The 23,686-nt window shown below is 41.7% G+C and overlaps 1 protein-coding gene across 1 annotated transcript in view; it reads left to right on the plus strand.

Moving 5' to 3' along the window:
• dnah5 (dynein, axonemal, heavy chain 5) overlaps positions 1-23,686 on the plus strand; it is a 149,846-nt gene that overhangs the window by 19,135 nt on the left and 107,025 nt on the right. The window contains exons 11-34 of the mRNA XM_079504311.1: positions 297-419; positions 964-1,179; positions 3,006-3,113; positions 3,580-3,665; positions 4,547-4,754; positions 5,184-5,297; positions 5,612-5,818; positions 6,022-6,102; positions 6,326-6,416; positions 6,939-7,084; positions 8,523-8,700; positions 10,799-11,002; positions 11,388-11,584; positions 12,734-12,827; positions 14,465-14,607; positions 15,025-15,101; positions 15,502-15,626; positions 16,482-16,717; positions 17,727-17,945; positions 18,486-18,548; positions 19,029-19,267; positions 20,329-20,476; positions 20,934-21,026; positions 21,817-22,016. Of these exons, the coding sequence (XP_079360437.1) occupies positions 297-419; positions 964-1,179; positions 3,006-3,113; positions 3,580-3,665; positions 4,547-4,754; positions 5,184-5,297; positions 5,612-5,818; positions 6,022-6,102; positions 6,326-6,416; positions 6,939-7,084; positions 8,523-8,700; positions 10,799-11,002; positions 11,388-11,584; positions 12,734-12,827; positions 14,465-14,607; positions 15,025-15,101; positions 15,502-15,626; positions 16,482-16,717; positions 17,727-17,945; positions 18,486-18,548; positions 19,029-19,267; positions 20,329-20,476; positions 20,934-21,026; positions 21,817-22,016 (3,596 nt within the window). The remainder of the gene's footprint in view (positions 1-296; positions 420-963; positions 1,180-3,005; positions 3,114-3,579; positions 3,666-4,546; positions 4,755-5,183; positions 5,298-5,611; positions 5,819-6,021; positions 6,103-6,325; positions 6,417-6,938; positions 7,085-8,522; positions 8,701-10,798; positions 11,003-11,387; positions 11,585-12,733; positions 12,828-14,464; positions 14,608-15,024; positions 15,102-15,501; positions 15,627-16,481; positions 16,718-17,726; positions 17,946-18,485; positions 18,549-19,028; positions 19,268-20,328; positions 20,477-20,933; positions 21,027-21,816; positions 22,017-23,686) is intronic.

Genomic DNA, 23,686 nt, shown 5'->3' on the forward strand with positions numbered 1-23,686 from the left:
AAGTTATTAGGAAATATACCCAAGATACACAGTTGTGGACATATAGGAATATCCTCTGAGATTATCTGGGATAATATACCAAGTACTTCTTTTCAAAACTTCATGATCTCGGGGCATTGCCATAAACAGTGAAATAATGTACCCTTCTCCACGTTGCACTTTACACATTGTTCTTTTGTGCTTTTGAGTTTTGTTTGCTGATTATCGGAGGCTGTACATTTCAAGTGTCCGTTGCATGAGTTGAGAAATTCAATTCCTAAAATCTCCCAACTCACCTGGTCTTCCAATGTCTTCAGGTGACCAACCAAATGATTACAGCCTGCAAGGCTTACATCACTAATAACCACTCTGTCACCATATGGGACCAGCCTCAAGAGCAGGTGACAGAAAAGCTCAAAGCTGCCATCCACCTCAACCAGGTATTTATCCACTTAAGCCCTATTCAAAAACGTTCAAAAATAGCAGATCTAATAGCCGAGCTATTACATCTTTTGAAACATTTTGCGTAACATGACATGCCCACTATAGGCACACCAGGCTAAAGTGGTAAGGCTCGATTCCTTACCACACATCGGCTGCATATTTGCCGAAACCAATGTTGTGAAAAACGGCTGGCTGATATTTATCATTCAAGCCGATTATACAGAATGTATCGCCTGTCTTGTATATTGTAGTGATTGCTGTTGCATTACATGACATGACACGATGTTTAGTTTGTGTGTACTCTCATGTGTACTGGTTAGCAACAGGGTGTAATCATATTCTCTACACACACTATGATTGATGATACAATGTTGGGCTGACAATGTAATTTTCCGGCGATAATGTGCTGCAAATGAAACATGAAAACATGCAACTAAAACAACATTGTCTGCGTTTTCGTGGGTGCTGAGTGTTGCTTGGAGGAAAATGGCAGTAGAGAACAGTAGCTTGCTACAGTATTTAATGAATTATGTTCACCAGGAGTACCAGCGGGTTTTCCACAAGACCAAGGTGCAACTGGAGCAGACCCCATCAGAAAGGCAGTTTGACTTCAGTGAAATGTACATCTTCGGAAAGTTTGACACGTTCCAGCGGCGACTCAACAAGATCCTGGAAATGTTGAACACCATCTCTATCTACTCTGCCCTGCAAGACCCCAAGATAGAAGGACTGGAGACCATGGCCACCAGATTTCAGGTGGGTAAATGTCTGGAGACATGTTCTGTCCTGTGCTATACAATTAGATAGCATTGTGTATCTTCATAATTAAACATTTTATGTTTAGTTTTTTTCTTGTTGTTTTGAGTTGCAATGGGTTGTCACTCAGCTTGTTGATCTGTTGGTGGGTGAATATTCAGTTTAGATGCAAAGGAAAGGGGACAATGAGCATATTGTTTGACAGATATGACTCTTGTTCATTTTCAATAACTTTATTATGAATTCATTAATAAAGATGAATCAATATTTCTATATGGTATCCGGGTAGCTCAGTCAGTAGAACACTCGCATTTGGACTACAATGTTGTGGGGTCAAGGTATGTACTGTACCGCCAACTCTACAATGCGTAGTACTGCTTGGGTAACTAAGTACTAGCTAGGAGTAGGAGTTGGTGGTAAGTGTTGCACTCCACCTCAGCAATAAGCCACTCCGGTAGTGGAATAACTGAGTGTTATCCACCAACAAAACTTGACATCTCAGCAGAGTGGAGTGACTGGCACAGCACTTTTGAGAGAGAGACAAGAGAAAGACTGAGTGGAAACAGCATGTTGACTCAACATCGGATGGCGCATTTACCTCTTGGGTTATGACAATGGTAGATCAAAATCTGCACCCTCAAATATCAGGTGAATTATACACTTTTCTAATCCAGTGAGATGGTTTGCAGTGATTCAAAGTGAGAGATGAGAGGCTGCCAGTGTTGCAGTTTCATTGTTATATAGTCAACAACTAAGCCTACTGCTTTCTATGGCCAGAAACTCAGGGACTCAAGAGAAATATGTCTCGTATTATGATCAAGTAAATGTTACGAGTCCCGACCCCATATTTACTTTTTTCTTTTCTTTTTTCATACTGGGATGCAGAGTAGACCTTTTTAGATTGCGATATGGTTCATACTAGGTGCTGGTGGAATTACAAATCAATATTGGGCGCATACTGTACGTGTCCTGAAGTTTGTTGTCTATTTAATTATTAATGGAGCAGCTCCAGGCTGCACATCTGCTTGACCTCACAGATTACAGTCTTGGTTCGTTGGTTTTTACCTTTGGGGAAATAATTGCTCATGTCCACAGTCAAACACATTGATTGGGCTGCACTTCACATAGAAGTAGCATTTGAATGTATATCGTGTCAGTATTCCAGATGGCTAACCATATCCATATATTTTATTTATGAGTGTTTATTTTTTTTTCTGCTACCTTGGATGGACAGACTTCAGATATGCAGGCAAAGTGGGAGGTAACATTTAATCAAGGTTTAAAACCTGTCATTTTAATCTTTTTCTTCTTAATATTGCATGAACCAGCTTCATCCTAGAATAGATTTAGAATATCCGTAGATAAATAAAACATTCTCATACGTTTTAACAGAATTAAACTCCAAGAAAACCATTTCAATGCATGCAATTGACATCCCTTGCTCCATAATTTCATATTAATTTACTTACATACTTTTTACTAAATTATATCAGTGTGTGTTCTTCTCAGATTAGTCTAATTGCATCAGATGCATGCTTATAACTAAGAAGGGGGACGGGGGGGGACCATGTGTTTTTCCTTTTGTGAAAGTGTATTGCTCAGCATACTGTAAAACTACCAGTATTACTGTATGCATCCTGCTCTCTCTTTGCTAGCAGTAGTAGTATAGCCATCAACAGCCCAGACGGACTTCTGCTCATTGAAATTAAATAGGCATAACAAATGACAAGTGTTAAACAAAAAAAGATCCTTGTCACTGTGTGTGTGTGCATGTGTGTGTTTATGTGTGTTCATGTGTATGTGTTTAATGTATATGTCTGGGCCAGGCTATCGTGCTTTCCATGAAGAAGAAGCACTACAGTGTCCTGGACCAGAGACAGACCGATTTCGATGTGGACTATGAGGATTTCTGTAAAAGCACAGCTGAACTCCATGTAAGTTTATCATGTGAATGTTGTAGCGTAGCCAACTGTAGGTGCTGTTTGGTTGGTAAGTTCTGGTGCACCCCTGAGAAGTTTTACAATGCTTGGTGTAGGCCTGGGTTTTATGGATAAAACAAATATTACTATATTGTTTACCTAATAAATCAATATTGTACTGTGACGGTAATTTTGTTTTTAATAAAGCGATTAAAAAAGGAAAAATATAGCACATGCCATATCACAACATTATGATATCTAAAATCTAGTCTAATCACACATGCGTGTCATTGGTAAATATGATTATAATACTTTGTTTCAGAGACATCGATATATAAATATCTCATAATCTGGACAGATCTGTGTTGACAGATTATTCTAAGTAGTTGGTATATCTCTTATAATGGATAATGTCTCTTATAATTAACATAATTATACCTCTGTTCACATAAATTAAATCATTTATTGTTGTTTTTTTCAGAATCACCTGAAGAGTTTCATGGACAACACGTTTGAAAGGATTCACAATACAGAGAGAGCTCTGAATGTCATGACGAGATTTGAAAGGTAACCATCTGATGGTTTTCAGTTAGGCTACCTTAACCTCACATATAAATGTCTTTCGGCCAGTGGTTCCCAAGCGTTTTCATGTCAAGGACCCCCAAATGAACACTCATTAGCCTGCGGACCCCCATTTGAAAATATATGCCAAGGACCCCCATAAGAGAAGATTTTCACGGTTCTAGCAGAGATTTTCAACCATTTTCATTTCAAGGAACCCCATGTTTGACCTGAATTAGGTTACGGTCCCACATTTCTATCTCTGGGACCCCAGAGTATATTGTAAAATCAAACTTAATTTAACTCTTGAGAGTGTACAAATGGAACCAAATGGACCCGTGAGGGTCCATTTGGTTCAATGTGTACACTCTCTGAGTTACAGACCCATAAGGGTCCATTTGGTTCCAAACTATCATTTAGCTGGGGACCCCCTAGCTGGAACTCCCTCAGGGACCCCGGACCACACTTTGGGAACCACTGCTTTAGGCCTCATACTGTATATGCCACACTTTAGGTATCACACTAACTATCACACTGAATAATAAAGTATTCAATCAATCAATCAATCAATCAATCGGGTTGCACGCTGGCCAGGTGGTCCAGGCGCATGCCACATATAGGCTTTGGCCTGACAGTGCGTCGCGTGTTTGAGTCCCGTTCATGACGACCTTTGCTGCATGTCTCTCCCCTTAATTCTCTATCTCAATCTTTCCTGTCCATCTTCACTTGATACTATCAATAAAGGCAGAAAAGCCAAAAACAAATCTTATAAAAAAAAAATCAATCAATCAAAAGTCTTAACTAACTCGTAACTGTATCATAACTAACTCAAGTCGTAACAGAATCGTAAATAACTGTAATAACCTGTAATTGAATTGGTCTTGCAGACTGGGCATCCCAGGGCTCGGCATTGAGGAGAGGTATCAATGCATTCTGCAGAACTATGGTCGGGATATTGAGATGGTCTCCCGCATTTACACCAAGCATAAACTGGATCCTCCCATTGGACGAGACCTGCCCCCGGTGGTGGGCCGGATTCTCTGGTCCCGGCAGCTGTACCGCAGGATCCAGGAACCCATGGATCTCTTTCAAAAGGTTAGATAAAACCGTGATTCTCAATCCAATTTTAATTTCAAGGACCCCACAGTTTGATATGCTTCAGAGTAGAGTCGACCACTAACCCTTTCCTGGCATCCAAGGAAAGTCTGCAGTTATTTGAACTCTGAGGGTGTAAAATGGAATGGTATCCTTACGGATCCATTTGGTTCCATTTGTACACCCTCAGGGATTTGTACACACCCTGAGTTACAGACGTGTCCACGGTCCATTTGGTTCTCCTAACTATCATTACTCTATCTGGGGACCCCCTGGAACCCCCTCAATGACCCCTGGGTCAGAACCATTGATATAAAATACTATATCCTCTCCTTGAAATGTGCCCACATGCCCCCTGACTGCCTGCATCTCCAATGACGCTTCCTTCAGAATCATGCACTTCACTGTACTGTGACCTTACCTCCACAGCATGCAGGGGTTCTGTCCACTCCTGAGGCTAAGAGGATCATCCGCAACTACAACAGGGTGGCCAGGGTGTTGCTGGAGTATGAGATACTCTACCATCAAGGTTGGATGACACAGGTGAGGGAAACAGAAAACCTTACGTTAGATACATGGATCTAAAGATTGCATGGGGAACCCCTGCTACGACATTTAAATGAATCTTGTAAAATAATACAGTAAAAGGCATCATTAAAAGAAATCAGTTCAAGTTTGGCATACATTATTACATTGATGGATTCGAGGTGTACTTAATGGTTCTGTGCACAATTATATGTAGGCCTATTCCCTTGCTCTTAATGTCATTAGGACTTGTCCTTCTCATCTGTGTCTCCCACTCTCCACAGTGGCGTTTGTTGTTTCTTGAACACCACTCTCTTGCCTTTCTCTTGCAGATGGAGGACGCCAGGCTGGGTCTACAAGCATCTCTACTGGTCAGGTCTGCAGAGACAGGGGAGCTTTTTGTGAACTTTGACCCTGAGATCCTGACCCAGGTCAGGGAGTCGGAGGGCATGACCAGGATGAAGTTGGAGATCCCACCCTTTGCTGCCTTGCTGCAGGAAAGACAGATCTCCCTCAAGACAAATTACAACAAACTACAGGTGCATATGTGCATATAACTAAAACAATTTAGATTAATGTCAAACACTATACTTGTTTTTAGTTTGTTGCAACACATGTATGCTTCAGGACGGTATGCATTTTGTCATATGAACTTGAGTTGGACTTACATTCTACCTCAAACATGGAAATGATTTGATCACTATGTCTGCGTTACAATTGTCTTCGCATCTACGCCTTCTAGATGATCTTGTGTGAGAACACCAGAGTCCGGGCTAAGATTCAGAGTGCCTTTGAACAGCTGGTCATGCCTCATGTAACTAAGGTAAGACTGCATTTTAAGAGACAGAATTGTCTGAAATTATCAAACATTTGAAATGGATTTTCATGTGAAACCCATATGAGCCATAGTCATGAAACGGCTTTGTTCTTACATTGTGGTGTGGAAGTCCTATTGCTACGCTGGTGGATGAGAGCACAGCACATGTACTCTACACAGTATATACAGCTGCTGGCATGCTCATCAACTTACATCACTGACTGAACAGGTGGACGAGGCTATACTCCCCGGTCTGACCTCCCTTAACTGGACATCACTGAACATAGACAAGTACCTCAGCCGCATCAGTGCAGCTCTGGGTAAGTAGAAAATCCAGGAGAATCAATTTCCCATGTGCTGACACGCATGACATTGTCTTATTCAGCACCTGCAACATCTGATCAAACTCAGATTCATGGTGTGTGTGTGTGTGTGTGTGTGTGTGTGTGTGTGTGTGTGTGTGTGTGTGTGTGTGTGTGTGTGTGTGTGTGTGTGTGTGTGTGTGTGTGTGTGTGTGTGTGTGTGTGTGTGTGTGTGTGTGTGTGTGTGTGTGTGTGTGTGTGTGTGTGTGTGTGTGTGTGTGTGTGTGTGCGCGCGCGTATATCTTCCTTGTACACATCTCTCTTTCCATCTATGTTCACCCATCCTCTTCCTTCAATCTTTCACTGTCTATCTCTAACTTTGTCTCAATTCATCTCTCCTTGCTCCCACACTCAACCACCCTCTCTGTCTCTCATCCTTCCCTTATGCCCTCACTCCTCTCCTCCTTTCCCTTTCCTCTCTTCTTAACCCCAACCTGTCCCTCTGCCTCTCTCCCTCTTTGTTCACCCTAACCCCTCCAGTGGACCTTGAGCTGTTGATGGACAGAGTGAACGACTTGGTGGAGTTCAGGATAGACACAGTGCTTCAGGAGATGAGTACAGCAACACTGTGTGTTCTACCAGAGGACGAGCCTTTCACCTGCGAAGAGTTTGTTCAGACCACCAGGGTAGATTCAATATGCACTTCATCTACAGCACGTTGTGTGCATTTGTCACAATTTATACATGTTAGGTTGGCTGAGCACACATTATTCCTTCTTTTCCTCCTCTTGCAAAAATGTATGAAAATGATAAAGTCTAGGCAGATGTATAAATATCATCTATATTATGATATACTGTAATGTTAGCATAAAATGGATAGTTTGAAACATAGAAACCATAGAGGTATATTTGTCAAATAAAATATCTTTAGTCATACTATTTAACTTTATAATCTTTCACTGGTTTATTTTTCACAATAACCGTTCCACATGTTTTTTTGTGGCTTTCGCCTTTATTATTATTATTTTTTGGAGGGACAGACAGTAGGCTGACAGGAAATGGGGAGAGAGATGGGGGGATGACATGCAGTAAACCCGCGGCACACTGTCAGACTGGATTACCAGTCAAGGTGCCTGGACCGCTGAGCCACGGCCCAGGCTTTTTAACAACTTATTTAAGCACCGGATACGTGTATTCATTTATGTATTTGACAGTTAATAAATACAGTTTCTGGCAACATTTTGTTGCTTTGCAAAATGTACTCGGGTGCTATGACCTTTTTCAGTGTTTCATCCTTAGTGACTAATGCAGTATTGACAACGGAGCTACAAGGGGAGTCGCAATTTCGCTACCATGAGAAGATCAATACATACAGTAATGTAATGTTAGTATGTTACCATAGATCATCCAGTATAACAAGAAGACTCCCCTAGATAGTGTTTAGACATTTAGATCACTATAATGGCACATGATCCAACCCCTCGTTGACTGTTAATGATTACACCGTATGTTCTCAGGCAGCTGTTGTATTCTCATCGGGCATTTCTGTGATATCTTTAGATTAACAAGCAGGTTGCCTGACTGCTTGTGTGGTAACCTGTACGTCATCTATTACAATAATATGCATCAATTTGTGTGACGGTCCCTGTGTGGGAGCAGTGTCTGCTCATTAGTTTGACAGGACAGCCATGGCTACAGGTACATGAATCATGGCTTATTCACGTTATGAAATAGCTGCTTAGTCATCTCACTGTCACTGTCACTGTCACGGTGTCACTGACACCGCTGAAAAAGCAATGCATGTTATGAGGATATGAATGAATGACACGCCGACTTCCCACCCATGCTTTGAGATGTCAGATGTAGTGCAGATATAATTGCCACATGTTGAGATGGATATGTTCATTTTCTGGCTGAGTCACTTCATCACCAATCCGGCATAGGCCGTTGAGATGGATGGAAATGAACTCACTTACCTGACTCACATATATATTGATGTAAATTGAATTTGATTCATTTGTCTCGCTGTCTTTGTCCTAGGAATCTCTACATGGGAAATGTGTTGTGCTAATTACAACTACTGTACCGTACGTGTATGTATGTGTTCTTGTCTTCATCACACAGGACCTGTGCATTAAAGGAGCTCAGATCCTCCACACGAAGAGCTCGTTAGTGGAGGAGGCGGCTAATGAACTGATCAACATGCTACTGGAGTTTGACCACAGTCCTACAGAGGAACCGGAGAAGGTTCCTGAAGACAATCGCACTGAGAGCAAGACCATGGACCACGCGGAGAGTGATGGTACACTGATATTATGTGTTTAGAAATACAACAGAATGACTGGGAAAATCGTAGCTCATATGGCAGCGGTGAGAAGGATTTTGGACCACATGGACAAGCATGTATTGACGACATTTATTTCCCCTTTCACTTTAAAGTTATTCTGCCATGATTTCATTTAATGCATACCATCTATGAAATTTGTTGTAGGAAAAATTCAGCTATAAAATTTTAAAGGACAACTCAACCAAAGTTTATGTTTTAGGTTGTTATTAGAGAAAGTAAAAGATGAGTGTTTTTTTCATTTGCTGCTTTCTTACGTTTTAACAATTTTAGCTATTTTTGACAGGGTCATTGAGTGGGCATTCAAACATGGGGCTAAATATGTATTTTTTTTTTTTTTTAACAATATGTCGATTTCTTTATTATTATTGTCTCCACCAGGCCGAAGGCATGGGGAGAGAGTATGTTTTGCACTCCGTCCGCGTGTGTGCGTCCGTCTGTCTGTCCGTCCGTCCGTCTGTTACCAGTTAACCTGGTCGATGCCAACTTTTGCACACACACTCCCTTGATGCCAACGATGAACCTCTGCCCCAAATTTTCTCCAGATTCTGTCCAAAAATCCCACAAATTGTTACACAGTATCTCTGTAGTCATGTGTTCTGTCCAATATTTCATATTCCATCCTAATTGGCTAACATTGGCTTTCAAAGTTTGCAGGATTGGCCCATTTTCAACAAAAGCCTCAAATTATGAACACAGCATGCAATTTACTTGAAATCTTTCACAGACTTTCCTACTAGGCTGAGGAATATATCCCACCCTTTTCACATTGGCCTGTTATAGCACCACCAACACATGAAAAACACATTTTTGGAACAAAATGCCTCAAATCATCCAATTCACCCTTTGTCAAGTCCCACCCATGGTTGTGCCTCTCTTCACAGCAATTGGTTGCCGTTTCGTGGTTGGACAAAAATCCTTTCTCTCCATCCACTACCATTGAAATAACATGTTTTTCTTATTCTTATTTTAAACTTGGTGTCAGTCAAGGTCAAGGTAAACTTTATTGTCCACAAGGGAAATTTGTCTTGGGCTTTCACCCCAGCTACAGCCACACATACAACATCAATGACAAACAAAAATACATTACAGAGAAAGACACAACATTACACAATTGCACACATGATGTGGATAATCTAGCCTCACACAGTTACTGCTGTTTCAGAGCCTCGTTCAACATCTTAGTTGATGCTGGTACAAACGATTTAAAAAAAAAAGGGAACATCTCAGGTGCAGCATGGTGACTGGGCATATCATGTTTGTTTTAGTTTTTTCCAAAAAATGATGTTTTAGTAAAAACATAAACAAGGCGGAACCAGGGCGGAACAAGGCAGAATGAGCCTGCTGGTTAGTCAGTCAGGGACCAATCAGAAGGCTGACAAAGGGTGAATTGCCATCCAAAGTGTAACAAGAAATGGCACCCTTTTCACATTGGCCTATTATAGCGCCACCAGTGGCCAGGCCACAACGTGACCTGGCCTGGTGGAGACCTGTGCCCCGAGGGGCACTTTTTCTAGTTCACTATAGTTCTACTAGACCCCAGGAGAAAATCTCTCATCTTTTACTTTTTCTAATAACCTAAAACATGAACATTGGTTTATAAAAAACAAAGTTGTCCTAGTAGTGTAGGATTTGGGAACAAAATAAACGTTAAATGTAGGAAAATTAACGAGCTGTTACTGTAAAACAAGGCTAGTATGGCTGGACAGTGGACACTTGGACAGTATATGAAATGCTGTAGGCTTCTTAATTTGAAGCGACGGATACAAGAAGTAGTGACAGCCGGCCAGTGGAACTTCATCCTTCAGTGATGTTCAGGTTTTTATTATCCCCATAGAGGTCAGATCCCCATAGAGATCATCCAGGCTTACTCGACCATGGCCAATTTGGCCATTCAAGTAGCACTAGTCCAAGTAACTAACTAACTAACCACTCACTCACTCACTCACTCACTCACTCACTCACTCACTCACTCACTGCGAAATGAAACAGCTCTATGTACCAGTCTTTTTCTTTCTTAGATACGGTCTAATGTGCATGTTGTGAATCTTCACAGTTAGTGCTCCAGCTAGTGGCCTTGCTTCTCCCCTGGTAAGGAGGAAGAAGAAGAGGGACCTGATGGAGGTGATGGAGGAGGAAGCCCAGGAGCTGCTCTCTCACTTCAACCACCGCAATATGGACGCGCTGCTGCGACTCACACGGAACACCCTGGAGATGCTGCGCAAACGCATTCACGCCTCCTCTCTCATACACTTCCTTGGTGAGACTTACTGTTTCTAATTGGTTGGCTGCTCTTTTTGCCAAAACGATCAAACCATAGCACTACTGAGTTTTACTACTAGGCTACCTACACAGTCAATTCCTGAGTATTGATTAAACTGTGAAAATGTACAAATTGAGCTGAAAATGTGTACCCCTCATGATTCCATTTGTACACTTTCTTTTTCAACTAATTCCCAAACATTTAAACGATACATAATCAGGAAAGGCTACCATGAGACTATACTATAGCATCTTTACAGAAGTTGTTGCATACTGTAAGTAATAGTTGCTTTTATGAATTCTGAAGTAAAATGTCTGTAAAATATAAACCTCTGAAATATAGCAAATATATGAGAGACCTTTTTTATATTATTCTTCTGCAGCTGAGAGTGATTCGTCCAGCCGTGCCAAAAGTGGTGGCCAGCAGAGCATCTTTAGGGCCAACGTGATTCTGTCCATCCCCAACATCGTCATGGTACCAGCCCTGGATGAGCTCCAGCAGGCTCTGAACCGGGCTGTGGACTGTGTGGTCAGTGTCAGCAAGGGAGTAGGCCAATGGTGTCCAGAGAGGATCTCTAAGGTGGGCATAATTGTTGGATGTGGCAGGGTCAGTTGTGTGTGTTATAGGACGGTGCCTACCGCTCCCCTACCCTTAGAGCAGCAATTCAACACAAAGTGCAATGTCACGACTCAGTAAGTGCCATAAACCTTTGTCAAACACCAGGGTAAGTGGTTATGGAATTAGAGTCCTATAGAGCGTCGCAGTCCCGCCCCCTTTCGTGACGACGAGCACCCTGGAAGTGCTCGTCACCAATTCATTTTTCCCATAGACGAAGTATTTATTTTAAAGACCTGTTAGCCAACTTGGATCGTGACAACTCATGACAACAAACACAATGTTTTGGTCCGAACAAATAATTAGAAAAAAGAAAAACAACAAAAAAAGTGTTTTACCCTGCCCTTTTTTTCATCTTTCTAATTATTTGTTCGGCCCAAATATTTTAGTTTTTTGTCATGAGTTGTCACGATCCGAGTTGGCTTTGACCGAGGCGTACAGGTCTTTAAATAAATACTTTATGAAACGTCCATGTGAAAAATGAATTGGAAATTGTCTTCCGGGCCGCTCGTTGGGGCGGGACTGCGACGCTCTATAAGTTGTATTAGTTGTAAGTAAACAACATACCCACATCTATCTAAATCAGATTGGGAATAAGGCTATTATTATTCCCAACGCTCGAGTGTTGAGTAGAGATCAGGGCAGTCAGACTAGGCTACTATCTGCCAGCTAGTATTTTATCAAAACGTACATTTATTCAGTAGGTTGCTCAAAAGATTTGAAATCACAACCCAACTTTTAGGAAGCACTAAGAGTATACTTAAGGAAATAGCAGTTTCAACTTTCAAGCTGGTCTTACACTTGTGAGTTTACCGTACAAAACCAAAGCAGTAGTTTTCAAACGTTTTGCAAGTCACAATCTCAGGGCACACCTGTATTCATAATATCTGTGCAAATTATCCTCTATAACAATGTAAATACATTTTATAGAGTGATAACGTGTGTGTGTGTGTGTGTGTGTGTGTGTGTGTGTGTGTGTGTGTGTGTGTGTGTGTGCGTGTGCGTGTGTGCGTGCACCACTGAGCTGAACCACTGAACTAAAACACAAGTTTGCTGTTATGGAGACATTGAAGAACTCATACTGCAGTGTTATGTTTTTCGTTTTCCTTGCAGAGGAAGATGAGTGAGCGGCGCATGGCTGCATTGAAACAGGAGAGCAGTGAGAGTGAATCAGATGATGGAGAAACCACATACAGAAGTCTGGCTGGTAAGTTGGACCATTATGTACAAACATATGGATTGCATACTAGATCCACCATCCAGCTGAAATAATTATCTATCCGCACCCATATGAACACAACTTATTAATAATTCCATACAGAGTAGGCCCACAGTACTGTGAGAATCCCAAATGAAATGGAATGTTTTGCTGCAGTGCTGCTTTCCCCTGCTTTCCCCTGCTTTCCCCAGACGTGAATATCCCCCACTTTCTATTTGTATCACACCTGGCAAGCGTACACGCATCTCATTGACAGTCATGTCTTGAGCTTATTTGGGAATGAAAGAAGGGGAAATGATGATACAGCAGATGTAAATTTCCCTAGCCTAGCCCCTTAGATAGCACATTATGTAGACTTAGATAGTATTTTAAACAGACTTATAGCTTGTTACGTAGACAGCTCTAGAATTGCACTTTATGTAGTCATAGCACTTTATAGTACACATGTATAATATATTATATAGTATAGTATGTATAGTTTACATAGATACTCCACTGTTACGTTCTTAGTCTACGCATGATTCATGATAACTACTTTTTATATATGTGATGTATGCCATGCTTTTGTTATTGCTTAATGTAAATCGCTCTGGATTAAGAGCGTCTGCTAAATGCCTAAATTGTAAATTGTAAATTGTATCCATAATAATCTCACTGTACCTAAAATAGCAATATGTCAACACTGATCACACCTACTTTTAAGACCAACATGCCAGATGAGTAAACTGAGCAAAACTGTGTCAGTTGGAAACGAGCAATGACAATGTATGCCACATTGTGGAAGATACGGCCCTGTGTCTGTTTATCTCATTATATCCATCTTTCATATGGCTGCAATTCCCGTACCAGACCATGCCCCTTCCATACAATAAGGCATGTAACAGTATACAGATCATTGCCCACTACAGCACAGTTATGGTGTAATCAGATCTCCTTATTTCACAGATCAGCGGAGCATGGTGATATCTGAATGAGAACAGACAAAGTCACTGATAAATGTTCCATCGGTGGCTTTGGAAATAGGCATTTAAACATCAGACATTAAAGCATTAAACTCAAACCATCTTGAGCACATCAGTCCTTGCAACCCTTTCAATCACAATACACACTAGCTAGCATGAAGCTAATGTAGTGAAACACAGCGGATGATGATGGATGGAGAGAGAAATAAATGGGCTTGAATGATAGAACACAATACAGCGTTGGATGATGCGTAGGATGCAGACATACTGTAACAATCTCCACCCAGATACTGGGATATTGCATTTCTATCGGGACAGCCCTGGGTTATTTCACCTGCAGAACTTAACACAAAAACCTTTCTGATTTTAATGTATTTTAATATAGAATATATATTCAAATTGGTGTGAATCCGTAAGGCTTTCGATACAGGGCAGCAATACATTTTCTTTAAAATGGTTGAATTCAGCCCAGTGTTACACATGTCTTTATATATTCACTGCATTTGCAACTAAAATATACAGACCAGACTCTAGTCCACCTTACTCACTGTGTTATTCTCCAATTTCACAATTACATTAGATATTTACAACCTGTCTACCTCTATCCTTCTTTCTAAATCCATCACAAATTGCCTGCTCTTCCTTTTCCTGTTCTCCTTCCAGATGGAAGCACCTCAGACATCTCTGCATCTGTGGGTCAGACTCTACCCTTCCAAGCCAGAAACTACTACAAGAGTGTGTCAGAGAACAAGGAGATAGTCAAGTTGGTCTCTGTTCTCGGCACATCCCTCAACTCCACCAAGAAGGTACAGTACTGTACAGTGACGCTAGTACAACAAATGAGATTTTAAAAGGGACATTTTAATTACACATTATATATAATGCTTGGAACAACTATGAGTGCAATACAAGGTGGATAGTTTAAAGGATTTTATGAAGAGTATACAGCAGCATAAATGCTTTAATTAATAACAGTGGGACATTTTGTTAACGGCATGACATCAAGGATCAGTTGGAGATGTGTTTTGAGTTCCATGGCCACACATTGACCAGAATTGCCACGATATTCACATTTATTGCATGATAGTAGTTTCCATCCCCCGAGAATGACATGCAGGAAAAGGCTACATTCCAATGTGTTCCACATTGACAACTAAACATGTATTTTCAATGGCTTATTTTTCTCACAAGAACAAACCCTGTTTTATTTTATTGTTGCCTAGGAAGTGATGACAGCTCTTGAGCGTTTCAGTCGTTACCATCACATCTGGAAGCAGAATCGTGAAGACACCATCCAGAAGTATGGAGTGACTGATTATTGGTGGTTTACTTTATGAAAGAATGAATGCATTTATTCATTGACAGATCATTTTATTTTCTATGCTTGTAGCATAGGCCATAGCTGAGTGGTCAGTGAGCCTGGGCAGCCAGATGGTTGTCGCAGGTTCGATTTCAGACCAGGCCAGCAATGTGTTGATTTGTGACCCAGAGCAAGAATTTTAAACCCTAATTGCTCCCCGAGCGCTGTATGGCCGCTAGTAGTAGTTATAGGATGGGTAAATGCAGAGGACAAATTTCACACATGTGCATATAAATAGTATACATATATAGCCTATATACAGTGACAAGGAGTCACACATTATTGACAATAAATGTGATCCAAAATAAAAAATAATGTAGTTTTTCTGGTTTATTCGCAGGTTCAGTCAAGGGAGTCCTCTTCTCTCAGAGTTTGAGAGCCAGATCCTTTACTACAGAGATCTTGAACTGGAAATCAATGCTGAAGCCGAGTTCCTCACTGTTGGAGCTTTGGCCTTGTACACAGGTTGGATAAAGATGCTTGACTGTCCTTCGATATTTGTCTGTCTCCAGCCTTTCCAGTCCTAGATCTAAATCCAAAATGTAGTTTTTCATCCTGAGACCCAGGCTTATAAAGACATATTTCATTTTTTATTTGTTTTTTACACAGGGAGTTGATTATCCAGGAACTAGCTAGCAGTCCACTTGAACATGTGACATTATGTTGTTTACAATATTATATTATTATATAATAGATTAGCAACAATGATCTATTTTACTTGTATATTTATGAATGTATAATATATTATACATTGTTATGATATTTTACTGTACTAAAGCATGATATAATAGTTCCCAATACACACAACATGTTCAATTTAATATCTTTATTTATAGCTTAGATGCGATAGTGTGGTACAGAATAACTCCCTGTGGTAATGACTGATTTAACAGGTTGATATAAATTATAGTGCCACGTAGAAGACAACAAAAAGACTAGAGAGGAGGGCCTATCAATTATTTATAGTTAAACTGAAATATAGCCTGGATCTCACTTCAAATTGAATATAGTCCAGGAGGTACACAGTGCCACACAAATGAGAGCTATTACCAGCAGAAGCATATTGCAGGATTTTGGGGGACGCTACCCACAGCCTGGTTTTGCTTTGTTGCTCATTTCACGATTGCACAATCCTTACAAGTTATACCTTGTTGTAAAGGTGACTAATTAACATTAACAATGATATGAAATGCAATGGTATTATTGAATGGGAAAAATAATCGACCCACATTCATTTTCCATTTCCTGAGTACTGATGAATGTATCTACATTGTAAAGTTAGTTTTCTCTGTGTGTAAACGTAGTATTGTCTCCTTCCAGCGGACCTGAAGATGTCTCTAAGTGCAGAAACCAAGAGCTGGATGGTGGACTATGGTCTGCACTGTAACAAGAAGTATCGCTCAGAAATGGAACAGATTTTCACCTTCGTGGAGGAAGCAGGGAAGAAACTTAACCGACAGATCAAAGACTTGGATGACATCCGCATCGCCATGGCAGCACTCAAAGAGATCAGAGAGCACCAGATATCTATTGATTTCCTAGTGGGCCCAGTAGAGGTACAGCAATCATATTTTATTCTTCAACCTTTCAGATATTGATGTTGGTTATTTACACAAGAGACTGGAAACATTCATTCATTCACTCACTCAAGATTGATTTATTCTCAAAATCCGTAGTAATTAAGCTCATTTGCAGTGTTGTCGAGTAATACAATGCATTCAACAACATCAGTGTTGATACAATACAATACAATACAATACAATACAATACAATACAATACAATACAATACTAAATAAAGGCAGTTACAGATAAGAAACCAGAATAATAAATCTAAAAGCAATTAATATATTCTGGAAACCTGTTTGGTCACCAGCTGGGTTTTAAAACAACTCAAGGGTACTGGAGTGGTTAATCTCAATGTAGGGCCACAGAAGCTAAATGCAGATTTACCAAGTTCAGAGCGGACCTTAATGTACACCTTCAGTGTGAGGCAATTACTTAAACAGCAGGTGCAGTCAATAAATAATATGAAGCCTGACTTCATATGGAAACATTGATAATGCCCATGATGCAGCAGTGCTGGAAAAAAGCATCTGTCTTTGATCAATGAAGATTTGGTGAACGTGTTTGGCCAGTATTTACAGTTGGAGGCCATCGATATTGTCCTTTTCTTTTTGCTGAGGTTTGCGTGATCTGCGCAAAAGGACAGTTAACCCATTTTGGGCGGGAACCCCTTTTGGTGTTTTAAACATGTTATAATTTAGCTATTGAAAAATAGCAGATCTACAAGCTCATAGCGCGCCACCGAGTGGCGCGCTACGAGCTTGTAGGTCTGCTATTTTTGAAAAATCGTGAAAATATTTATTTCAGAAAACTGGAGGATTTAGAAGGATTTTTTTTAAATTTTGAGGTCAGGCCTAAATGGGTCAAATAATAAGGGACAATATCGGTGGCACCCAACTGTACATGTGCTCGGTAGACCTAAACGATGTTGCTCGCCAGCTTGAAGCCTGTCTTATGTCCACTTACCTCAAAATAAATTTTCCATCCCACCTCCCTTTCAGGAGTCCTATGCCATGCTCCATAAATATGATCTGTCAGTGGTGAAGGAAGAGGCGGAGAAGGTGGACACGCTGCGCTACACCTGGGAGAAGCTGCTGTCCAGAGGCACGGAGGTGCAGAATGAGCTGGTGACCCTGCAGCCCAACTTCAGAGGAGAGCTGATCAGCAATGTGGAGACCTTTGTGGAAGACTGCCAGCACTTCTACCAGGAGTATGATAAGGTTGGAAGGAAAATACATGCATGAAATAATAAAAACACATTTAAAATGCTTGTTTATGTCCACATACACAACAAATTAGGAAAGGGAATAAATCCTGCCATATTTTAAGCTGATGGTAGGCTATCATTACAGATTTGACAGAAAATGCACCCAAGCATTTCCCTACAGCAATGTGTCAATCAACCTATCACTATATTAAGATAACGTAGCAGAGATGGTCGTGTCTTCTCCAGATTTGGCGGCTACCCATAACTGAGTAAAACTTTGTTAAATATTTAGCCTCCTTGTACATTCTGACCTACTGAAATCATCTTACCATCCAACTTTGCACATATCCTAGGCTACTAGATATAAAAACCAGCCTAAAGCTGTGAGATTGCAGTCTTTTGCACATGCACCCACACACACACACACACACACACACCACAAATAGCATATTAATTCCCCTCCCAGTCATTCATGTTAATTTCAGTGCATAATTAATATGGCCATATGGGTCTAGTTTTTAACTGCAGATATTGCCTTCATTTTTTCATCTAGGATGGCCCTATGGTTGTGGGGCTAGCTCCTCAAGATGCCAGCGATAGGCTCATCATGTTTCAGGTATGTGGATAACCATCTAGTATGGGGCTGCAACCATCGATTATTTTTGTTATTCTATCGATTGGGGGACGTGATAATTTTTGTAATAATTTTATATATCAATAAATCAATGTGGAAATTTTTGAATATATTGATTTGTCTGATTAACCACTGCCATTGACGGGTATACTAGGGTTTTTATTAAGTTAAATGATCAAATAAAATTAAAATTACCATCAACGAATGAATGGCTCTAGGTTGCTAGGAGACCAATAAAACCGTAAATGAACTGGAAGAGAAAAGTCTGTTTCCATCGGCCTCAATGTAAACAGATTTACTAAAATGCATTTACAGTATCTCTGATTATTTTCCCAGATTTTGGGTCAAAACAAGCTTTATTCACGGCCCACAACTAAAGAACCGATGATCACAGTTACAAAATGTAAAATATAAAGGGTTTGTTTATCTATAAACAAACCTGATAACCCTTCTCCATTTCAGAATCGCTTTGACAACCTGTTCAGGAAGTACATCACCTATACGGGTGGCGAGGAGCTGTTTGGACTTTCTGTTACCCAGCATCCTCAGCTGTTAGAAATCAGGAAGCAGTTGACACTGCTGCAGAAGTTGTACGGCCTGTACAACAGTGTCATCGAGACAGTCAATGGTTACTATGACATTCTGTGGGTTGACATCCAGATTGAAAAGGTCAACACTGAGCTTCAGGATTTCCAGACTAGGTAAGAAAAGAGGTGTATTTACACATGGGACAGAATTACCACATGAACCCTGTTTTGTCCCTATTCTGGGCATGGTCTAGGATGGCGAACATTTGGTGAAAATAGCAGATCCCTTCAACAAAGTATATAGGGTATAAATTGTTAATATAGAAAACATACTGGTCTATAATCATGACAAATATGTCTGTAGTAATTGTTTCAATGATGCCCATTGTGATTCCTTTCAATTATGCCCCCTCACGCAGCTTAGATGTATATTCCATTGTAAACCAATCCATCAGCTGAGTGAGGTGAACAGAAATGAAGTGAACAGAGAAACTAATCTGCAAGTGGTTTTTTCCATGATATTAATCAAACAGACATTCTAGCGTGTTCACACAGCATCACACCATATCACAACATCACACACCCAGAATGTTACATCACACCATAGTACACCATCACATTCCCAGAAGTTAATATTAAACAACATAGGAACAAAGGAAGCAGAGCAGAAGAAGAAGTGTTGCTTTGTAGAGGAGAAGAAGAAGGAGAACCTTTGCCGTGTAGTCTCTTTTCACCTCAATATCACCTCACGTCATGGCCTGATGTCTGGGCCTGCCCCTGAAGCTATATAGTGTAATGTGTTTCATTGAGTTGCATGAATGCTCCGAAGGATTTCAATCTCTCTGTACCCATCGTCTTCATCTGTGGGCTCTGTCCTTTAATGTGGCCTGTGCTTTGTGCCCATCGCACTGGAAATGGAAGAAGGTAATGAAGTCTGACAGAAGGAAATAGATATTCCAGTCTAAGGAAGAAAGTATTCTTGCCATTGTGAGCTACTGTGTGGTTAGCCTTTATGTTACCTTTTGCTCTTTTGCTATGATATCTGTCTAATTAAATAACGTCCCATTGGACACATGTGCTGCTAGGCACATAACACACACACACACACACACACACACACACACACACACACACACACACACACACACACACACACACACACACACACACCTCTTAGTGTGAGTTAATAGTAAATGATACGTTTTAAAGCCTCTTCTAATCACTTGTAATTACAGATGTCGTAAGTTGCCCCGTGCCCTGAAGGAGTGGCAGGCCTTTCTAGACCTGAAAAAAACGATTGATGATTTCAATGAGTGCTGCCCCTTGCTGGAGCTGATGACCAACAAGGCCATGATGAGCCGCCACTGGAAGAGGATCACTGAGGTGACGACCACAAATACTCTAGGCATTCACTGATGTGACAGGGCCTATGTAACATTTTCATGTGTTATTGTCTCTGCCAGGCTGATTAGGCTAAGATTGACATCTAAAGTGGAGTGGCCCGTTTTGAACAAAATGCCACAAATCATGAACGCAGTGTCTGTCCGGTTGCGGTGAAACTTTGCATGCACATTCGCACTACGTTGAGGAACAAATGCCACCCTTTTTACATTGACCTATTATAGAGGGTATGTGCATGCATAAAGTGAATGGCAAATCGAGTGGCAAATTGAGTGGCAAAGTGAATTTAATGTCGTTTAACATTGTAATGCAATCAGATAGGACTTTTCTGTTTGGATGTATGGGCTGTTTTTTGCCACTCAGTAGGCAAAAACCAAAAAAGGCTGTGTAACAGCCTAATTTGTAACTTTATAATCTAAATGTGTGTTTGTTGGGTCAGGTGACTGGGCATAGCTTTGAGGTGGAGAGTGACGCATTCAAACTGCGTAACATCATGGAGGCTCCGCTTCTAAGGTACAAGGAGGAGATTGAGGTAAGTGTGGAAAGGTCTTACACAACTACTATTGCTCTGTGGTGCTTTTTTATTTATTATAATTTGTTTTGCATGGATTCTATGCTACTAATATCTAAAGAGGATAATAAGCAACATAAGAATAATCTGGAAAGGTGACTATTGATTTTGATTTATCTCACTAGGTGTCGACAAATCAAGTGAAAATAAAAAATAAAACACTTCATGAATATGAATGTGCAATTAAGTCATTTATCTACAACTATCTAATACTTATACTAGTCTAATTTAAGGACTAATACTAAATTAGAACGTGCCAAAGTCACAAATGTTGTTTTCTTTATTTCAACCTTTCAATCTTTCAGTAAGGTGGAGCTTTTGGCATCAGTTAGATACAGTGATGTGTATGTGTATGTGATTAAATCCTTGTGGGCTCCTTCATTCAGGCCTTTAAATCAACTATATAAACAGTTATAGTGATGTGGCAAGTTTATATTATGCTTTTTAAATCCAATAGACATCTTTATGGTGAGGTGAGTGAATCATGATGAGGAACGTGCTATTTCAGTATATGCGGCTTCAGAGGTTTGTAGTCGTAATATTAGTAGTGATATGCAAGCCATAAGGTGGAGGTAGATAGACTGTGGACATAATAAAATACCCTGTACTGTATGTTAAAAATAAATGTTTTTTTTAAATGCCCCAGTGACTTGCAATTACATTTTCACATCTATAGTTTTGTAAGCAGGGTGACTTTATATTTGATTAATATGTGTGTTTGCTGTCTGTCCTGTGCGGGTTTCTTCCACAGGACATTTGCATCAGTGCAGTGAAGGAGCGGGACATTGAACAAAAGCTGAAGCAGGTCATCGCCGAGTGGGACAACAAGACTTTCACCTTTGCTGTCTTCAAGACCCGCGGGGAGCTGCTCCTGAGAGGCGACAGCACATCAGAGATCATTACCAGTATGGAAGACAGCCTGATGATGCTAGGCTCACTTATGAGTAACAGGTACATGAACAACGTCGTAGGACCTCCTACTGGGAACAGCATTATTAGGTTGAGATTTGTGTTACAGTAAAAGAGCAGCGTGGATTGATTTTTCTTGTCCCGCTAGTTCTGACGCTCTAAGAATTTGTTGGGCATCTACACGAACACAATTGGCGTGGGGAGGGTGATAATTGTCACTGCATGTAATCCTACTGGCTGGCGTGTCACCTGTTGTTGGGCGGGAGGAGCAGGACGAAGGCCCTATGTCCTCCTGGTGGTGGCTTCTCACTGGCAGGAGGAGTAGGACGAAGGCCCTATGTTCTCCTGGTGGTGGCTTCTCACTGGCAGGAGGAGTAGGACGAAGGCCCTATGTCCTCCTGGTGGTGGCTTCTCACTAGCAGGAGGAGTAGGACGAAGGCCCTATGTCCTCCTGGTGGTGGCTTCTCACTGGCAGGAGGAGTAGGACGAAGGCCCTATGTTCTCCTGGTGGTGGCTTCTCACTGGCAGGAGGAGTAGGACGAAGGCCCTATGTCCTCCTGGTGGTGGCTTCTCACTAGCAGGAGGAGTAGGACGAAGGCCCTATGTCCTCCTGGTGGTGGCTTCTCACTAGCAGGAGGAGTAGGACGAAGGCCCTATGTCCTCCTGGTGGTGGCTTCTCACTGGGAGGAGTAGGACGAAGGCCCTATGTCCTCCTGGTGGTGGCTTCTCACTAGCAGGAGGAGTAGGACGAAGGCCCTATGTCCTCCTGGTGGTGGCTTCTCACTGGGAGGAGTAGGACGAAGGCCCTATGTCCTCCTGGTGGTGGCTTCTCACTAGCAGGAGGAGTAGGACGAAGGCCCTATGTCCTCCTGGTGGTGGCTTCTCACTGGGAGGAGTAGGACGAAGGCCCTATGTCCTCCTGGTGGTGGCTTCTCACTGGCAGGAGGAGTAGGACGAAGGCCCTATGTCCTCCTGGTGGTGGCTTCTCACTGGCAGGAGGAGTAGGACGAAGGCCCTATGTCCTCCTGGTGGTGGCTTCTCACTAGCAGGAGGAGTAGGACGAAGGCCCTATGTCCTCCTGGTGGTGGCTTCTCACTGGCAGGAGGAGTAGGACGAAGGCCCTATGTCCTCCTGGTGGTGGCTTCTCACTGGCAGGAGGAGTAGGACGAAGGCCCTATGTCCTCCTGGTGGTGGCTTCTCACTGGCAGGAGGAGTAGGACGAAGGCCCTATGTCCTCCTGGTGGTGGCTTCTCACTGGCAGGAGGAGTAGGACGAAGGCCCTATGTCCTCCTGGTGGTGGCTTCTCACTGGCAGGAGGAGTAGGACGAAGGCCCTATGTTCTCCTGGTGGTGGCTTCTCACTGGCAGGAGGAGTAGGACGAAGGCCCTATGTCCTCCTGGTGGTGGCTTCTCACTGGCAGGAGGAGTAGGACGAAGGCCCTATGTCCTCCTGGTGGTGGCTTCTCACTGGCAGGAGGAGTAGGACGAAGGCCCTATGTCCTCCTGGTGGTGGCTTCTCACTGGCAGGAGGAGTAGGACGAAGGCCCTATGTTCTCCTGGTGGTGGCTTCTCACTGGCAGGAGGAGTAGGACGAAGGCCCTATGTCCTCCTGGTGGTGGCTTCTCACTAGCAGGAGGAGTAGGACGAAGGCCCTATGTCCTCCTGGTGGTGGCTTCTCACTGGCAGGAGGAGTAGGACGAAGGCCCTATGTCC

Source organism: Electrona antarctica, assembly GCF_951216825.1.
Source record: "Electrona antarctica genome assembly, chromosome: 6".
Lineage (NCBI taxonomy): Eukaryota > Metazoa > Chordata > Actinopteri > Myctophiformes > Myctophidae > Electrona > Electrona antarctica.